Source organism: Canis lupus, chromosome 15 (genome assembly GCF_003254725.2).
Source record: "Canis lupus dingo isolate Sandy chromosome 15, ASM325472v2, whole genome shotgun sequence".
Classification (NCBI taxonomy): Eukaryota; Metazoa; Chordata; class Mammalia; order Carnivora; family Canidae; genus Canis; species Canis lupus.
Genome location: NC_064257.1, coordinates 17,567,798 through 17,586,036, shown reverse-complemented (window position 1 = coordinate 17,586,036; position 18,239 = coordinate 17,567,798). Strand labels below are relative to the sequence as shown.

The window sequence follows — 18,239 nt, the reverse complement described above, 5'->3', positions numbered from 1 at the left end:
CTATGTATCCTCAAGGACAGATTACAGATACAAATTCCTTTAAAAATAGACCTTTTTATTTGACAACTAGAAATTAGAGTTCTAAAATGGCCATGCCTCTCTCTATTGTCCACGAAACTGTTATAATATAAATGGGATTATGTTACTCTGCTGCTCAAAAGTCTCCAAAAGCTTCCCATCTCAGTCAGAATTAAAAGTTCTTAATATGGTGTACAAGGTTCTGCACACTTTGGCCCTTCAATCATTCTCTCTGACTTTATCTTCAATTCCTGTAAAGCTTATCCCCTTAATCTCTCTACTTCTGACAAATCTACCTCCTTGCTGTTACTTGAACATAATTCTTCCTTGGAATCTTATAGAGAACCTATTTCCCTCTTCCTGGAATGCTCTTGCCTCAGGTGTCTACATGGCTCATTCTCTTATTGTCTCAAGCTTTTGCTTAAATGCTGCCGCCTTCATGTGGCCTTCCCTGATGATAATTTATTTAAAATTTTAACCCTTTGTCCCATACTTCCTCTCCTCACTCACCTTCCTCCATAGTGTCTATCACTTTTTTGGCATGCTATATATTGTACTTATTTTTTCAGTTGTCTGTCCTCCACTGGAAAGAAAACTCCACATGGATAGTGGTTTTTCAACATTTTAATCATGGTGTATCTCTGGTACTGAAGAGTGCTTAGAACATAGAAAATAGAATGAACCTTTTGTTGAAAGAATTACTACCACTTTATTTAATGCTAGGATATGTATCACTTATATAAACATGAAACTTTGTCTCTAACCTGGAAGACTCTCAACCATGCAGAGCCAAGGGATAAGAAAGTCATTCTGTTATTAAATCCTCTAAGTATGTATCCATTAGGCATTTAAATTAGATTCTTTATTCACTTTAAAAAATATTGGACTGTTTTGAGCAATGCCTTGAGTACACCAAGACTGAGCACCTGGGGTAACTACCATTGTTCTACCTTCTACTGCTGTTTCCCAATAACCAAAACTAAACAGTATGCAATAGTATGGTATGATGCCCTTATAATCACTGCCTACTGGAGTTATCCATTTTGAAAATATTGTTACATTTGGAATGTAAAATGAATCAGCTATGGTTTATCTCTACCAGGTTGGCTGAAGAATAAAACATTGAGGGTCTCCACTGAGAAATATTTTCTTTAAAATGTGCACTGTAGAATTAGTAGCAGTAAATCAAGTCTTTCTTAATTAATCTTTCATGTTTGGACATTGATTTGCTTGGTCTCATAGATACATAAACATGCTCATTCTATCCTCAGGATTTTTTTTTAGTGCAACCTTCATTTCCTTGTTTCATAAACTGTAAATCAGAGGGTTTAAGAAGGGAGTCACCATGGAATAGAACAAAGTCAAAATCTTCTGAACTTCAGCTGGGTTATCAGCTGTGGGGCTCACATACATTGCCAAAAGGGCCCCAAAGAATAAGCATACCACTGTCAGATGTTATCCACAGGTGGAGAAGGCCCTTTGCCGGCCAGCAGCTGAAGGCACTTTTAACACAACTATCAGTAAAAAAGTATAAGAGCCAAGAATGTACAGAAGTGTGAGGATGATAATGAGGGAGCTTAGGATATAGAGGATGATCTCCATGACTAGATTTGGGGCACAGGACAGAGCCATCAGTGGGTCCATGTCACACACAAAGTGATCAATGGTGTTGGGTCCACAGAAAGGCAATTGAGAGAGCTGTACGGTGGAGACAGAGTAACTAAGAAACCCCAATGCCCAGGAAAGAGACATCAAGATATAGCAGAATTGTTGAGTCATGGTGGTTGAGTAGTGCAGTGGATGGCAGATAGCCAGGTACTGATCGTACGCCATGATGCAGAGGAAATAGGTTTCACTTGTACCAAGGGAAGTAAAAAAATATAACTGGAGGAAACAGCCAACAAAGGAGATGGTTTTTGTCTCCGAGAGGAAATTGGCTAGCATCCTGGGTACCGTGGACATAACGTACAAGATTTTGAGGAAAGCGAAGTTCCCTAGGAGAATATACATCGGAGTATGGAGCCGTTGATCCAGCATCACAGCACAGACAATGGTCCCGTTTCCCATTATGGTAAATATATAGATCCCAAAGAACAACGAGAAAAGGAAACTTTGCAATTCCTGACAACCAGTGAAGCCTAAGAGGACAAATTCAGCCACAGTGCTTGTCTCTGAATTGTTCATGAATTCCAGGGCTGCAGGGGGACAGAAAACACGATTATACAAGGTATTTTATTTCCTGAAAAACTTGTATAGGAAACCTACACAAGGTGTGTATGTTGGCTATTTGGCAGTTAGTTTGGAATAACCCATCCATTAGCTCCCAGCTCTTATTTAAAAGTAACCAATCAACAATCCTGATGATCCCAGATTTCAATAATCTTGGGTTCATAACAATGGAATATTTACATTATTTGGATTTTCTTTATCACTGGGGTTAGGTTTAAAAGAAAAGTAATCTTGGGGCACCTGAGTGGCTCAGTTGGCTAGGCATCTGCCTTCCACTCTGGTCATGATCTCAGGGTCCTAGGATCCAGCCCCATGTCAAGCTTCCTGCTTGGTGGGGAGTCTGCTTCTCCCTCTCTCCTTGCTCCTCCCCCTACTCATGGTCTTTCTCTTGCTCTCTCTCTCTCTCAAATATACAAATAATTTTTTTTTTTTAAGGAAAATACTCTCTTCCCTTTGAGATTTTGGAAACTCAGAGTATTACCCTCTGTTAAAGGCTGTAAAATGGTTATCAGCTGGTATGTCTTTTCCTACCCATAGTTAATTATTTCTAATAGAACAGTTTTTAGTCTGTGTTATTTTTTTAGTCAATAATTAAGAGTGGAATAACTTTTTTTTTTTTTACATCTCACCCCAAGTAGAAAGTGCTTGATGTCTCAGATACACTAGGTCTATGAATGTCCGTTCATAGTCTCTGAGCTTTTTGCACAAGAATAATTTTCTCGCATAATGAATGACAACAATTGACAAATTTTAGCATAGAAACCAAGAGGAAAGGTCATAGTAATATTTTTCTGGAGAGTGGGGAATAATAATGACCTCGGAATATTACTTGAATTGAGTTGATGCTTTTAAACTCACATAATTTGTCAATTGAGTCTTCACTATTTTAAACAAATGTGGTGTTTTATGTCATTTACCATAAATCTCTCATTAAAGTAAACAATTTCTGTTCATGTCTTTTGCCCATTTCATGATTGGATTGTTTGTTTCTTTGGTGTTGAGTTTAATAAGTTCTTTATAGATCTTGGAAACTAGCCCTTTATCTGATATGTCATTTGCAAATATCTTCTCCCATTCTATAGGTTGTCTTTGAGTTTTGTTGACTATATCCTTTGCTGTGCAAAAGCTTCTTATCTTGATGAAGTCCCAATAGTTCATTTTTGCTTTTGTTTCTTTTGCCTTCGTGGATGTATCTTGCAAGAAGTTACTGGGGGTTATTCTGTATGTTAGTAAATTGAACACCAATAAAAAATAAATTAAAAAAAATAAAGTAAACAATTTGAAAAAAAACCCCCAGTTTCAAATATATGGTTCAACTACTTGGAAAGATTCATTCTTATGTTGTCCACATATCATGCATGATGGGTTTCAGCATTTCTGACCATAACCTCACCTGCCCACCTGCAGGAAACACAGGATCTTCGTAAGCTGGGAAAGGTCAGTTTTCAAAAGTTAAACAAACATAACATAGCTCTAAATGTTGCAAAAGGTCAATTCTTCTTACTGAACATAAATTATATTTTCTTTCATTTTGGTTATACACAAAACATACGTGAAAATATTCAGTAAGCTTTCTCCAACTGCAAGGATTTTTTTAAACATTAAGTTATTCAATACATTTCAAACAATCTAAAATGCTTATGTCTTGTTATTTCAGTTTATTAATGCTACAAATGCTATAAGTACTAAATTTACCTTGCCAAAACTAAAATTTACTTTCAAAATGAAAATATTTATTTAAAATAATTAAGAATATGAAAAATAGAGAAACAGACACACACAAAAAACCCCTCCCAAACAACCCCACTTCCTAGAAAAAATGAATTTTAACTCTTTGGAGAATTGCATCCTTCTTTTCTTTAAAAATTAAAATGGAATTTTAAAAAATATGCTCTTTTATAACTTGTTTTTAAGACTTAATAAACTTCAGTCTTTTTTCCATGTTTAAAATATAGCTCTACTCCATATAATCTAGTAATTCCACTTCTAAGTGTTCACCTGAAGAAAACAAAAATGGTACTTTGGAAAGATATATGCACCCCTATATTTATTGCAACACTGTAACAGCCAAGATATGGAAGCTAACTGCATCCATCAGTAGATGAATGGATTAAGAAATGTGGTTTATACACACAATGGAATATTCCTCAGCCATAAAAAAATGAAGTCTTGCCATTTGAGACAACATGGATGGACCTTGAGGGTATTATGCTAAGTGGGATAAGTGAGAGAAAGACAAATACCATATGATTTCAAATGTACGTGAAATCTAAAAAACAAAGAACAACAAAAATAAAAAATAGAAACAGATTCATAGAGAGCAAACTGATAGCTGCCAGTGTGGAGGGGGTTAGAGAAAAGGCAATATAAGTGAAGAAGAGTAAAATACATACATTTATAGTTATAAAATAAGTCACAAGGTGAAAAGTACAGCATAAGGAATATAGTCAATAATATTGTAATAATGTGTATGGCGACAGATGGTAACTATCCTTATGGTCCTGAGCATTTTATAATTTACATGGTTGTTAAATTATGTTGTATGCTTGAAACTAATGTATGCCAACCATGCTTCAATTAAAATTTAAAAATATATAGCTCTATATGATCTGTTCAGTGGCTACATTGTCTTCCATAGATTTAATGAACTTCCTAGTGATAGTTTGTTACCAATATTTTGTATTATAATAAGCACTATATCATATTCTTATTATTAATATATAATTATTAATTTGTAACATTTTTATTATTAATATATTTGACACATACAGTGAGCTTATAATGATTAAAATTAATAATTAGACTAATCAATCTATGGTCTTAGTTTTTGATGATCAAGATTTTAGGTATGTTTTTGATGTCATCACTAAAGTCATCAGGTCAAAACTCTATTTAAAAACTAAGTTTTTTATCCGAGTGTATTTAATGTGCAATGTTACATTAGTTTCAGGTGTACATGATTCAACAGCTTTATATGTCAGGCCTTGCTCACCACCAGTGTAGCTGCCATCTGTCACCATACAATGTTATTACAATACCATTGGCTACATTCCTATGCTGTGACTTTTATTCCCATGATTTACTCCTTCCATAACTGGAACACTGTATCCTCTACTCTCCTTTACCCATGTGCCCTACCGTCCCCTCTCGGAACCATCAGTTTTTTCCCTGCATTTATAGGTCTGATGTATTTGTTTTGTTTTTTAGATTTTGCAAAGAAGAGAGATCATGTGATCATATGTCTTGCCCTGTCAAGTCAAAACCCTGTTATTAATAAGATAAATTCCTTTTTAAGCTTTCTTTTTAAAAATTTTTAAATTTTAGTTAGTTAACGTAGAGTATAATATTAGTTTCATGAGTAGACTTTAGTGATTCATCACTTACATAGAACAACCAATGCTCACAAGTGCCCTCCTTACTAGCTATCACCCATTTAGCCCATCCCTCACTCGCTTCCCTCCATCAAATCTCAGTATATCCTCTATCATTAAGAGTCTCTTATGGGGGGGAATCCCTGGGAGGTTCAGCAGTTTAGCACCTGCCTTCGGCCCAGGGCGTGACCTGGGGTCCCCAGACCAAGACCCACATCAGGTTCCCCGCAGGGAGCCTGCTTCTCCCTCTGCCTGTGTCTCTGCCTCTCTCTCTGTGTGTCTCTCATGAATAAATAAATAAAATCTTAAAAAAAAGAGTCTCTTATGGTTTGCTTCCCCCACCTCTTTTTTCCCTTCCCACCTATTCATCTTTTTTTCCCCTTAAATTCCACATGTAAGTGAAATCATATGGTATTTGTTTTTCTCTGACTTATATTTGCTTAGCATAATACACTCTCGTTTCATCCACAGTGTTGCCAATGGCAAGATTTCACTCTTTTTTTTAAAATTTTTATTTATTCATGATAGTCACACACACAGAGAGAGAGAGAGAGGCAGAGACATAGGCAGAGGGAGAAGCAGGCTCCTTGCACCGGGAGCCCGACGTGGGTTTCGATCCCCGGTCTCCAGGATCGCGCCCTGGGGCGAAGGCAGGCGCTAAACCGCTGCGCCACCCAGGGATCCCTATTTCACTCTTTTAAAAAAAATTTTATTAGAGAGAAACGGAGAGCACAAATCGAGGGGGGGGGGGGGAGCAGAGGGAGAAGCAGACTTCCCACTGAGCTGGGAGCCCAGGACAGGGCTCAATTCCAGGACCTTGAGATCATGACCTGAGCCAAGACAGACACTTAAGTGACTGAGCCGCCCAGGTACTCCAAGATTTCATTGTTTTTGATAGCTGAGTAATATTCTGTTTTATATATATATATATATATATATATATATATATATATAGGATGGATTAAGATGATATATATATATTTTATATATTATAAAACATATATATGTTTTTATATATATCATCTTAATCCATTCATTTTTAAACTTTATTTTTTAAAATTTTATAAGATAAATTCATATTTAATATTTCTATAAATGTTATCTATGTCTCTGCTACAGCATGTGCCATAATGACTAAATGATGTATTTATGTGTTTCTTTCTAGATTGAAAACTTATAATTAATGAATGACATTAATTTATCTTCTCAGTTGACTTAGTTTATGGTGTATAGTGGGCATGTATTGAATGGATTAGTGGTTGAATAAATTTTAGACTTGCCATCCTATCACCTAAAAGCTAATCTACTGAGGTTATGAACTATCACTGAGCACCCACTCCGAGCATCATCAGATGGAGTTTTAGTGACTCTGACTGAACTTTTAGTGGGGTCACAATCACACCTGTGCTGTATAATCCCTTCTTGCCTCATATCCCTGTCATATGTGCGTCCATTCTAAATATAATCCCCTTAGTCCTTTGCCCTCTTTTATATTTTCAAATCTATAATCAACCATTCTGCTCAATACTTCTTATTCCGTCTTTTCCTTTAGAAGAGCTCCCTTCCTCCCCTTATACATTTCTTGGTGAATGGCTCTACTCTTAGCATTTGCCGGAGCCAGAAGCTTGGCAAATGCCTTGGCAAGGCATTTTCTAGTTCTGTCACCTTCCGTAGGCAGTCACCACATCCTGTTGATTTTCCCTACAAGTGTCTCTCAAATCCATCCTAGGCATGAAGGAAATCAATGTAAAAGCTTTCTTTGTTTGAACGGTCCAGTAATGGAGTGGAGCGGCTAGACACATAACCTAGGAAGAAAAATAGACCTCATCACAAAGAACTGAGAATGTGGTTTTAGGAGGAAAGCACCTGGTTTGGTGAGGAAGAAAGAGCTCACCCTCTGGCGATATCTATGTGCTGACACACCATAGCTGGAGCACGTTCACAACTGATTGGCTCAACCCAGTAATACATAACTCCATGGCTTTAGATCACTGTATTTAAAGGAAAATAAATGATAATATCACATTGATTTGGGATCAAATACCATATGACATACTGGATGCTCTTCAGCAAGTTAACATTGATTTTTCAGAGTTTTTGTGCAAATACTGTTGAATACATGTGCCTGGTACAGTTCCTGGAATAGATTAGACCTGAAAAAATTCATAGCTATTGTTAATACTACCAACAACTATGATTACAAAGTAATTAGGATAAGCTTTCTTTGGCATAACGATTTAAAACCTAAATGAAAAACAATATTAAATGAATCTAAGAAACTGACAAAAAAGTCACTAAGTTTCAGTGCATCACACAGCAGAGCTATGGGTAGCTCTCTTTGGTTGCTCAGATTTATTTTACTGACTTTCTCATATATTCTGGCACTTTAAAACATAGAGCTTCATCTGATAAAAAGGAAGAAGACATTAAAACATGGTAGTGTTAACAATTCAAGATGTAGGAAATCAATGGTCAAAGCGAGGGCATCACATTACCGGTGCTGTCATAAGAGCTAAGGGGCAATAAATTATATTTAACTTGGGGCATTTAGAAAATGAGTTGTTGAACCACATCTTCTAATATTGTTATATAATTCATCAAATTTCTGAATAATGAGGTATTCCTCTGTGAATCATTAGGCCAGAAAGTTTTAGGGATTATTAAACTGAGGGAGATCTGAGTAGCTGGGTCCTGGAGTCAACAGTTGATGTAACACAACTTATTATTAAATTACTGGAGTTACTGTGGGTGAAATCAAATACCAAGAGGCATAAAATCCACACAAGTCTCCAAAAATGTATTAATACTAAAATGGGATTTTACTGGAGCTGGCATCCATTTGCAGACGTCTTTGAAAAAAAATGCAGTGATGCCTAGACAGAGAGAGATCTTACGCTTCATGATAGGGCCAAGTGTGGAGAAGGCTGGGCGTATCTTCTCATGGATGCCTTTGCTTCCTTTATGTGAAATCAAGACAGGGGCCTGAACCCGAAAGTCCTGGGGTACACAAAGGTGACCGCTGACACTCTCTTTCTTCCCTTCCTGAATCTCCCTCCCTCTCCCCAGGCCCCCAGGCACTGCAGGCTCCAGCTTTCCAGTAACTCCTGGAGAATCCTGGATGCTCCAAAGAGACACCTTCAAGTTAAAGGTGAGCACAGGCAGAAATGGTCGGCTTGCCTCCTTTTCTCTTTTTGAAAAAACTCTTAAAAATTGTGCTCCACCCCCACCGTCACCGCCACCCCTGACTTCTATCCTCTGGGGTCTCCCTACTTGAGAGGTGTAAAGATTGCCCCACGTGTCGGGGCCCATGGGGCTGCAGTCAGGGCAGGGGGTGCTTCTGGGGGCGAGGGGGGAGCCCGTGAAGGCAGCACAGACCCGCCATCTGCCTTTGAGCTGTGGGCCTCGGTTGCCCATTGGTGTTTTCAGGGGCGTGTGTAAGCAACTCAGCCCCCCAGCACACAGATCTGTCATTTGTCTCTCTCACCAGAGGACATCAGCAGGTGGATTTTATTATTATTTTATTTATTTTTATTTTTTTATATTTTATTTTTTATTAACAGGTGAATTTTATATATTGGCTATTTTGCTGTAAAATAGCTGAAAGAAGTGAGATGCAAACCTCATGAGATTTCGAGATGAGGATACAGATGAACAAAGGTGATGGGTGTATTGTTGAGACTCTGGGGGGCAATTAAGGTTTCATCTTAGAGACTATTGCCAAGTCCTCGGTCTCCCCTTGAGAGGGTCTATGACTCCCTCAGGACTCTTCGGTGCGACATCCTTTCTTTATTCAGTTTTTACATAGTTTGGGTCCAATTGGCTCCCAGAGTGAAGGCAGGAATAATGTCGTAAAGGCTGTGCTGAGGTGTCTGCGTGGATTTCTAGAGAATTTCTTTTTGTTTTCAAGAGAAATAGTTTTCACTGTGAAATACAGTAAATGTTTACCGTGTATATTGTTTATACCCTGGGAGTGTGTTTTCTTCACACACTTCCATAAATCTTTGCTTCCAGCCCTTAATTACTAACAGACTCTGTTTTCTGTCTGTCCTATGTGTTCTTTGTTTCTTCTTTCTTGTTTTCTCCTTTTAATTCAGGTATTTTTATGTCTTTTGCCTCTATTATCTCTTTTTCATGATTTTACAATATTTTGTATTGTGGTAAAATATGCATAGCATAAAAATGGTCATTTTAACCATTTATTTTTAATTTGAGAGCAAAATAGCACCCGCGTGAGAGCCCACGCGGGAGGCGGGAGAGGGAGAAGCAGGTCCCCCGCTGAGCAGGGTCTTAGGGCTCAACCCCAGGACCCTGGGATCTGACCCCAAGCCAAAGGCAGACACTTAACCAACTGAGCTACCTCGGTGCCCCCATGATAACCATTTTAAGATACAAAGTCCTGAAGCATTAAATATATTCACATTGTAACGCAACCATCAACAACATCCATCTCCAGAACTTTTTCATCATCCCAAACTGAAACTCTGTACCTATTGAACAATAAGTTCCCACTCCCCTCTCCCATAGCCTGACAATATATTGGGGCAATTGGAGGAAATGGTATGCGTAAATCCAAGCAACAGCTGAACCATGGCCACAAACTTCCAGGGATGGTAATTTTTGGTTTTTCTCTGAATGGTGTGAGGTTTAGTTCTGGTTCATGCTTACTTGAGGATAAAGACCACTAAGGGTTCCCTATGAAGTTCCCTCAACTTCATGTGAGCCCTAGGATCCCATCTCCATCTCTCCTGCCAGGCATTGCCATGATGCATAAGGATTTGAACTATAGGCAAGTGCATTCTTTTTTTTTTTTAAAGATTTTATTTATTTACTCATGAGAGACAGAGAAAGAGAGAGAGAGAGAGAGAGAGAGGCAGGGACACAGGCAGAGGGAGAAGCAGTCTCCATGCAGGGAGCCCAACGTGGGACTCGATCCCGGGTCTCCAGGACCAGGCCCTGGGCTGAAGGTGGCGCCAAACTGCTGGGCCCCCGGGCTGCCCTAGGCAAGTGCATTCTGAACTTGAATGACTTTAGTGCTTACCACTCAGACTTCCAAAAAAAAAATTGACCTAGCAGTTTCATGTTGTCTCTCCATATTGTCAGCACTTTCAAGTTTTATTATTATTTTTAAAATTCAGTATCTTTCAGGGTGCTTGGCTGGCTCGGTAGGTGGAGCATGCCACTCTTGATCTCGGTGGTGAGTTCAAGCCCCACATTGGTGTAGAGATTTAAAAGATTCAGTATTTTTCTTTATTCTTATCAGGATGGTAGATTGAAGTATCCAGCTTTCTATTACAAAAACTTGTGTTTACTACAGATTTTGTTTTATTTTAATTATTATTATTTGAAAGAGAGAGAAAAAGAGCATGCACATGTTTGCATGTGAACTGGGAGGGAGGGGCAGAGGGAAAGGGAGAGAGAATCCCAAGGGAGCCCCAACACCCAGTGTGGAGTCTGTTGTAGGGCTCAATCCCACAGCCCCGAGATCATGACCTGAGCTGAAATCAAGAGTTAGTGGCTTACCTGACTGAGCCTCCCAGGTGCCCTCCTAAAAATTTTGAAAAAATATTTCAATTTGGACTTTAATTCATGTCATATTTTATAGTCATTTTGTTTTGGGGAGCTCATTACTCTCTAGGAGTAGTTAGTTATATAGTGACTTACAGAGGAATTCCTAGAAGCACTTATATTCTTTTCCTAAAAAATATTAATTTATTTATTTTTAACTTCGAGTTGTAGTTGACCTCCAGTGTTACGTTAGTTGCAGGGACAATGTAGTGATTCAACAACTTTATTTATTTTTTAAATTTTAATTCCAGTATGGTCAACATGGTGTTATATTTGTTTCAGGTGTATAATACAGCGAGCAATTCAGTGATTTCATAGGGTACTCAGTGCTTGTCAAATAATACGTTATGCTATGCTCACCGTAGGTGTAGCTGTCGTGTCATCATACAACACTATGATAACATCATTGACTATATTCCCTATTCTGTGCCTTTTATTTCCATCACTTACTCATTCCATAACGGAAGCCTGTGTCTTCTATTCCCCTTCACCCGTTTTGCCCATCCTGCTACTCTTCTCCTTTCTGGCCATCATCAGTTTGTTCTCTGTATTCATAGATTTGATTCTGCTTTTTATCTATTCATGTGTTTTGCTTTTTAGCTTCCACACATAAGTGAAATCATATGGTATTTGATTTTCTCTGCCTGACTTATTTCACATAGCGTAATACCTTTTAGGTCCATCCATTGTCACAAATGGCAAGATCTCATCCTTTTTTATGGCTAATATTCCATTATATATAAATATACAGCCCCCCATCTTCTTGATCCATTCATTTATTGATAGACACTTAAGCTGCTTCCATTATCTTGGCTATCATAATGCTGCAATTAACACTGGAGGGTACATATATCTTTTGAATTAGTGTTTTTGGGGTAAATACCCAGTACTAGAATTATTGGATTCTATGGTATTTCTATTATTAACTTTTTGAGGAACCCTCATACTGTTTTCCAAATTGGTCATATCAATTTACATGGCCACCAATGGTGCACAAGGGTTACTTTTTCTCCACATCCTCACCAATCTTTGTTATTTCTTATCTTTTTTTTTTTTTAGCTGTTCTGACAAATCTAAGGTGATATCAATAGATGGACCTAAGGTGATATCTCATTATGGTTTTAATTTGCATTTCCCTGATGATTAGTGATGTTGAACATCTTTTCATGTGTCTGTTGGCCATCTGTATGTCTGAAGGTTATTTTTTTGTCTTACTGATGGTTTCTTTCACTGTGCAAAAGCTTTTTATTTAGACATAGTCCCAATAGTTTATTTTTGTTTTTGTTTCTCTTGCCTCAGGAGACATATCTAGAAAATTGTTACTAATGACTGATGTCAAAGAAATTACTGCTTATGTTTTCTTTTAGGATATTTATGGCTTCAGGTTTCAAATTTATGTCTTTAACCCATGTTGAGTTTATTTTTTGTGTATGGTGTTGGAAAGTGGTCCAGTTTCATTCTCCTCACCTGAAGCAACCCCTGTTATTAGTTTCTAGATCTCCTTTAGGAGGTAGTTTATACATTTACATGAAAGGTAGTTACACTCAGCTACTCAACTTGCTTTCTTCACTCAGCAGGTATATCTTGGATGTCAACTATACTTCAAAAATAATAATAGGTCCCGAAATATACCTTGGAGATATTACATGATATTACATATCCCCGAGCTACTTCACATTTTATAAGATCAAAGACAGTATTCCATTGTATGACTGAACTGTAGCTTATTTAACTAGTCTGCTATTAATAGGAACTGACATTTTTCTCAACATTTTGCTATTGCTGCAATACTGTAATGAATAGGGCAGCCCGGGTGGCTCAGCGGTTTGGCGCCGCCTTCAGCCCAGGGCCTGATCCTGGAGAACGGGGTCGAGTCCCACATCCGGCTCCCTGCATGGAGCCTGCTCCTCCCTCTGCCTGTGTCTCTGCCTGTCTGTGTGTGTCTCTCATGAACAAATAAATAAATAAATCTTAAAGAAATACTGTAATGAATATTCTTATATTTTCATCATTTCCCACATGTGTGAGAATATCTCTTTACTGAGGACCTTAGAAGTTGGATTGCTGGGTTGCAGGGTGTATGTCTTCTAAATTTTGATCAAAGTTGCCTAATTGTGCTGTTTAGAACCTGTGAAATTTATTCTTCCACAAACAAGCACGAGAGAAGCCATTTCACCATCCTCAGCCACACAGCGCTTATCAAACTGCTTGATCTTTGTCACTCTGATGGGTTAAAGATGAAATTCAATTATAGGCTTATTGTACCTTTATCTTTTTATGAATGAATTGGTGCTCTTTCCATATGTTTAAGAATCTTTCCTGCATGTTGTCTATATCCTTTTGTTTATTTTCCTATTGGGATATTGTTCTGTTCTCTTACTGTTCATAGAGTTTTATGTATTTTTTTAAAAGATTTTATTTATTTATTCATGAGAGACACACAGAGAGAGAGAGAGAGAGAGAGAGAGGTAGAGACATAGGCAGAGGGAGAAGCAGGCTCCATGCACCGGGAGCCTGATGTGGGACTTGATCCCAGGACTCCAGGATCATGCCCTGGGCCAAAGGCAGACGCCAAATGCCCTGGGCCAAAGGCAGACGCCCAACCACTGAGCCACCCACGCATCCCAAGTTTTATGTATGTTAGGAAACTTTAACTGGCAAATGATTGAGACTTCCTAAATTATTGTTGGGAAAATAATTGAAAAGCCCTAAAGACAGAAATATAGGATTAGTTGGTAACAAAAAAGCAACTAGTTAAAAGGGTGGTGAATAGGCAATTTTTGTTTTTTACCAATAAAGCCATTATCCTCAACCTGCCACCCCTGATTCCCAACCTTCATTTTCTTTATCTGCAGATCAAGTCGTTGAATTGGTAAAGACATTTCAATATTAAAGTGACCTTTCATTTAGGTTCTAGGAGGGAGTTCAAGGAAAACTAGTCCAAGTGACTATATACCTCTTGTGTAAATATTTTTGGTGACCTACAATTGCTGAGCTTCTCTTATACAGAAAAAAAAGCCTAAATTTGTTCCCTGTGGTTCTAGTGTTACCTCTGATTTTACTGTAAGCAGGACTCCACTGCTTCCCCTTCTCTTTGGGAATCTAGAGGTGCTTGCAATAAAAAGAAGAGAAGGTCTGTACCCCAAACTTGTGTTTATGCTGGTCCCTGTACCCACATGCCTCTCACTTGTCTCTGCATTTTTGCTACAAGATCATGTTCAGCAAGTGAAGGAAGTGAGACCACGTGGAATTTAGATGTGATTGAAGCAAAGAAAAGAATTTCTCTGGTTATTGTTGTGACTAAGAAGCTTGTATCACACTAACCTTTCCACCAAAAGTGACCATGAAATCTGGACAGAAGCCCCAACACCGTCATTTGAGTCACTGGAGAACAGTCGGCACAGGCAAGACTTCAGAGGACACAATTCCCAGAAGTGGAGGACAAGGAAACAAGTTCCACACTCACCTTGGGTGCTTCTTCCTGAGGACGTTTGACAATTCATTGGGTGACGGTGTCGTCTGGGGATATGGAGGCGCGTGGGAAAGAATGGAGGGAAGGAAGAGTGAAGTCTCTGCAGAAGGCAGTGATTTCTCTGCTGAGGAGATAAAAGATTTGGTGTTTGTGGCTACTAGAGAAGCTGGAGTTTGAGAAACAAACCCTGGAGAGAGGAAGACCACAGAGAAGTGAGGGTCCAAATATGATGCAATATCCCTTCAAGGCATTTTTTGATTTCTAAGCCACTAATGTGCAAGATGAGAGCCCAAGAAATACAGTAGAAGGTAAGAGTAGGAGTGTAAAGCACTGAGCAGAGGTTTTAGGAGCACAGGGTTCACGGAGTGCAGAGTAGGAAGCCAGGGCACTACAGGGTAGGGACCCTGAGAACTGTCCAGGCTTGCGGGTGAGACTCAGAAGGCTGTGTTCCTGGAGTACGAGTTGCCTTGCAGAAACAGGCAAAACTGACCAAGGCTATTTTTATACCTAAATATAGTCCTTAAATGAGATCAAAATGATCTGTCTCTACTTTTTTGTACTGCTACAAGAAAACTGAACCTCTGTTGATTTACTACACCAATTGTCTTCACAATTTTTGAAATATAATGTTTAGTTTCAATGTTAAAAAATTGCATGCTAATAAACAGGAGAAATCAAGAGCCAAGGGAAGAAGTAAACAGCAGATACATGCTTATAGGTGCTCGAGGTTTTTGGTCAGATCAAGGATGAATAATTATTGGAAAAAACTAGGTTTTTTTTTTTTTGATGTTCAACATCTCTAATCATCAGGGACAATGCAAATCAAAACCACAATGACGTCACCTCACATCTGTCAGAATGGCTATGATAAATAACACAAGAAACGATGAGTGTTGTTGGCAAGGATGTGAAGAAAAAGGAGCCCTCATGCACGGTTGGCAGGGATGCAAACTGGTGCAGCCACCATGGAAAACAGTATGGAGGTTCCTCAAAAATTTAACAATAGAAATACCATATGATCTAGTAATCCCACTCTTGGATATTTAACCAGGGGAAATGAAAACACCAACTCAAAATGATATACACATCCCTATGTATATTGCTGCATTATTTATAACAGCCAAGACATGGAGCAACCTAAGTAACCATTAACAGACAAGTGGCTAAGGAAATATGCACAATGAATAAACATTACATGGCCGCAAAAGGGTGGGATCTTGCCATTGGAGACAACATGGATGGAGATAGAAGGTATTTTGCTAAGTGTATGTACTGCCAAAGCGAGCACGAGAGTATTTTGGTAAGTGAAATAAGTCAGAGAAAGATAAAACACCATATGATCCCACTCATAAATAGTATTTTATTTTATTTTATTTTTTAAAATAGTGTTTTAAAGCATGAATAAAGAAAAAGCAGAATTAAACTTATAAATACGCAGAATAATCTAATGGTTGCCAGTGGGGAGGAGGACAGGGTTGGACAAAATGAATGAAGATGAGAGGGAGATACAGGCCTTCCCTTATGCGGGGAGTAAGTTGCAGGAATAAAAAGCCAGAGCATGAGGAATACAATCAATGACGGTGTAATAGTGATATAATGACACAGATGATAGCTACACTTATTTCTTTAAAAAATTTTTTTTTGATAGCTGCACTTGTGATGACCATAGCATAACGTATAAACTTGTCAAATTGCTAAATTATATACCCCAAACTATTGTAATATTGTATGTCAACTATATTCAAATAAATAAAAAAACTAGTTTTTTAACCTGAAAATAAATTAAGTACAATTTTATAAATAAGTTAAATATAATATTGGGCTCAAATTTCCCAAGAGCCTTTATTGATGAACACTTTTTTATATTCCCAGAAGTTTCTTCAGGGCATGCTTCATATCTTTGTTCCTAAGACTGTATATCACAGGATTAAGGAGTGGGGTCACTACAGAATAAAACAGAGTGACGATCTTCTGTGTTCCAGCTTCATGCTCAGATGTTGGGCTCCCATACATGACCATCACTGAGCCATAGAACAGTGAAACCACGGCCAGATGAGACCCACAGGTGGAGAAAGCCTTTCTTCGTCCAGCTGTGGAAGGGACTTTCAGGACTGCTCTTAGGACCAGAGTGTAGGATCCCATGATGAAGAGAAAGGGAATAATGAGGGGCAGAGGACTTAGAGTGGAGAAGACAAGCTCTACCACAGGAGCTTTTTTGCAAGTGAGTGCTAGAAGAGGACCTGGATCACATAGGAAGTGGTCAATGATCCTGGATCCACAGAAGGACATTTGGGAGATGATGATGATGGGAATCAAGAACCAGAAGAAACCAAGTACCCAGCAACTGACCACAAGCCTGGCGCAGAGACGTCCTGTCATAATGGTTGGGTAGTGTAGAGGCCGGCAGATGGCAAGGTACCGATCAAACGCCATAATAGCCAAGAAAAAACATTCTGTAGAACCCAAGGAGAAGAAAAAGTAGAACTGGAGAAAGCACCCGGAGAAGGAGATGACCTTGGTGTCAGAGAGGAAGTTGGCCAGCATGTTGGGGACAGTCGAGGTGACGTACCAGATCTCTAGGAAGGAGAAGTTGGCGAGCAAGATGTACATGGGAGTGTGGAGTCTCTGGTCCCAGCGCACGGCACAGATGATAGACCCGTTGCCCATGAGGGTGAGGAGGTAGAGAACGGAGAAGAGCCCAAAGAGGAGGAGCTGCCCCTCCCTGGAGCAAGGGAAGCCCAGGAGGATGAAGCTGGAGATGGTGCTGGACGTGTTGGTGGTGCTGGAGACTTTCATGGGTCTGGGAGCGTGAACAGATGATTACATTATTGGATGGCAGTGTAAGGACAGCTGGGGGCCCAGGTTATATTTAAACCATCCTGGGAAAGAAAATAAAGTCCTATATGTTAATAGTTACATTTTTTTCTTTGAAACAAGTACTGAACTGGGTTGCTTTTTACTCTCATCGACATTTTCACTGTGGCCTCAAGATAACTTTGGTTAGAATTGATACGATCTTGAAGGACAGTGTTGTAGAGGTGTTTTAAGATTATATTAGACCTTATATTTAATAGAGTTTCTGTCTACCTACCTACCTATTCTTACAAAATGGACCTACCTACCTATTCTTACAAAATGGAGTTTTTTTCTAGTTTTAAAGAGGTGACATCATTGCATTTGTGGCAGAAACTGAGAAACAAGTTATGTAGCACAAACGTGGAAGTTTTTGAATGACTTCTTTTACATGATTTTTGAAACTGGCCTTATTTAAAACCAAATGATTAAATTATTAATTTAATATTATATACCAATTTCTTGTGTAAAAAACACTCAAGCCAACTGGAGGGAATTAGCCTTAGTTCCTGTTGTGTTAAAAGAGCAATTTAGACGGCCATCCACAGTTGCCCAACGTGAGGAAATTGTCAATGGCCACGTTGAAACCGGTCTGTGTTTACCTGAAAAAGAGATATGAATTTTCCCAGTCTACTATTGTAGATATAATTCTAGTCTAATAATGCAAACTATGGATATTATTAATAACATGGAATTCTAAGTAATGGTGATTTGTAGGGGATGCAAAGCTA

General features: G+C 38.6%; 1 protein-coding gene and 1 pseudogene across 1 annotated transcript; both read right to left on the bottom strand.

Annotated features, from left to right (window-relative positions):
• Positions 1-1,254: 1,254 nt before the first annotated feature.
• Positions 1,255-2,208, bottom strand: LOC112654283 (olfactory receptor 11H4-like; annotated as a pseudogene).
• A 14,307-nt stretch (positions 2,209-16,515) lies between these two features.
• On the bottom strand, positions 16,516-17,466 carry LOC112654665 (olfactory receptor 11G2-like). Its single transcript, XM_025439247.3, has one exon. It carries the CDS (start codon positions 17,449-17,451, stop codon positions 16,516-16,518), a length of 936 nt encoding a protein of 311 aa, XP_025295032.3. The 5' UTR covers positions 17,452-17,466.
• Between the last annotated feature and the right edge of the window lie 773 nt (positions 17,467-18,239).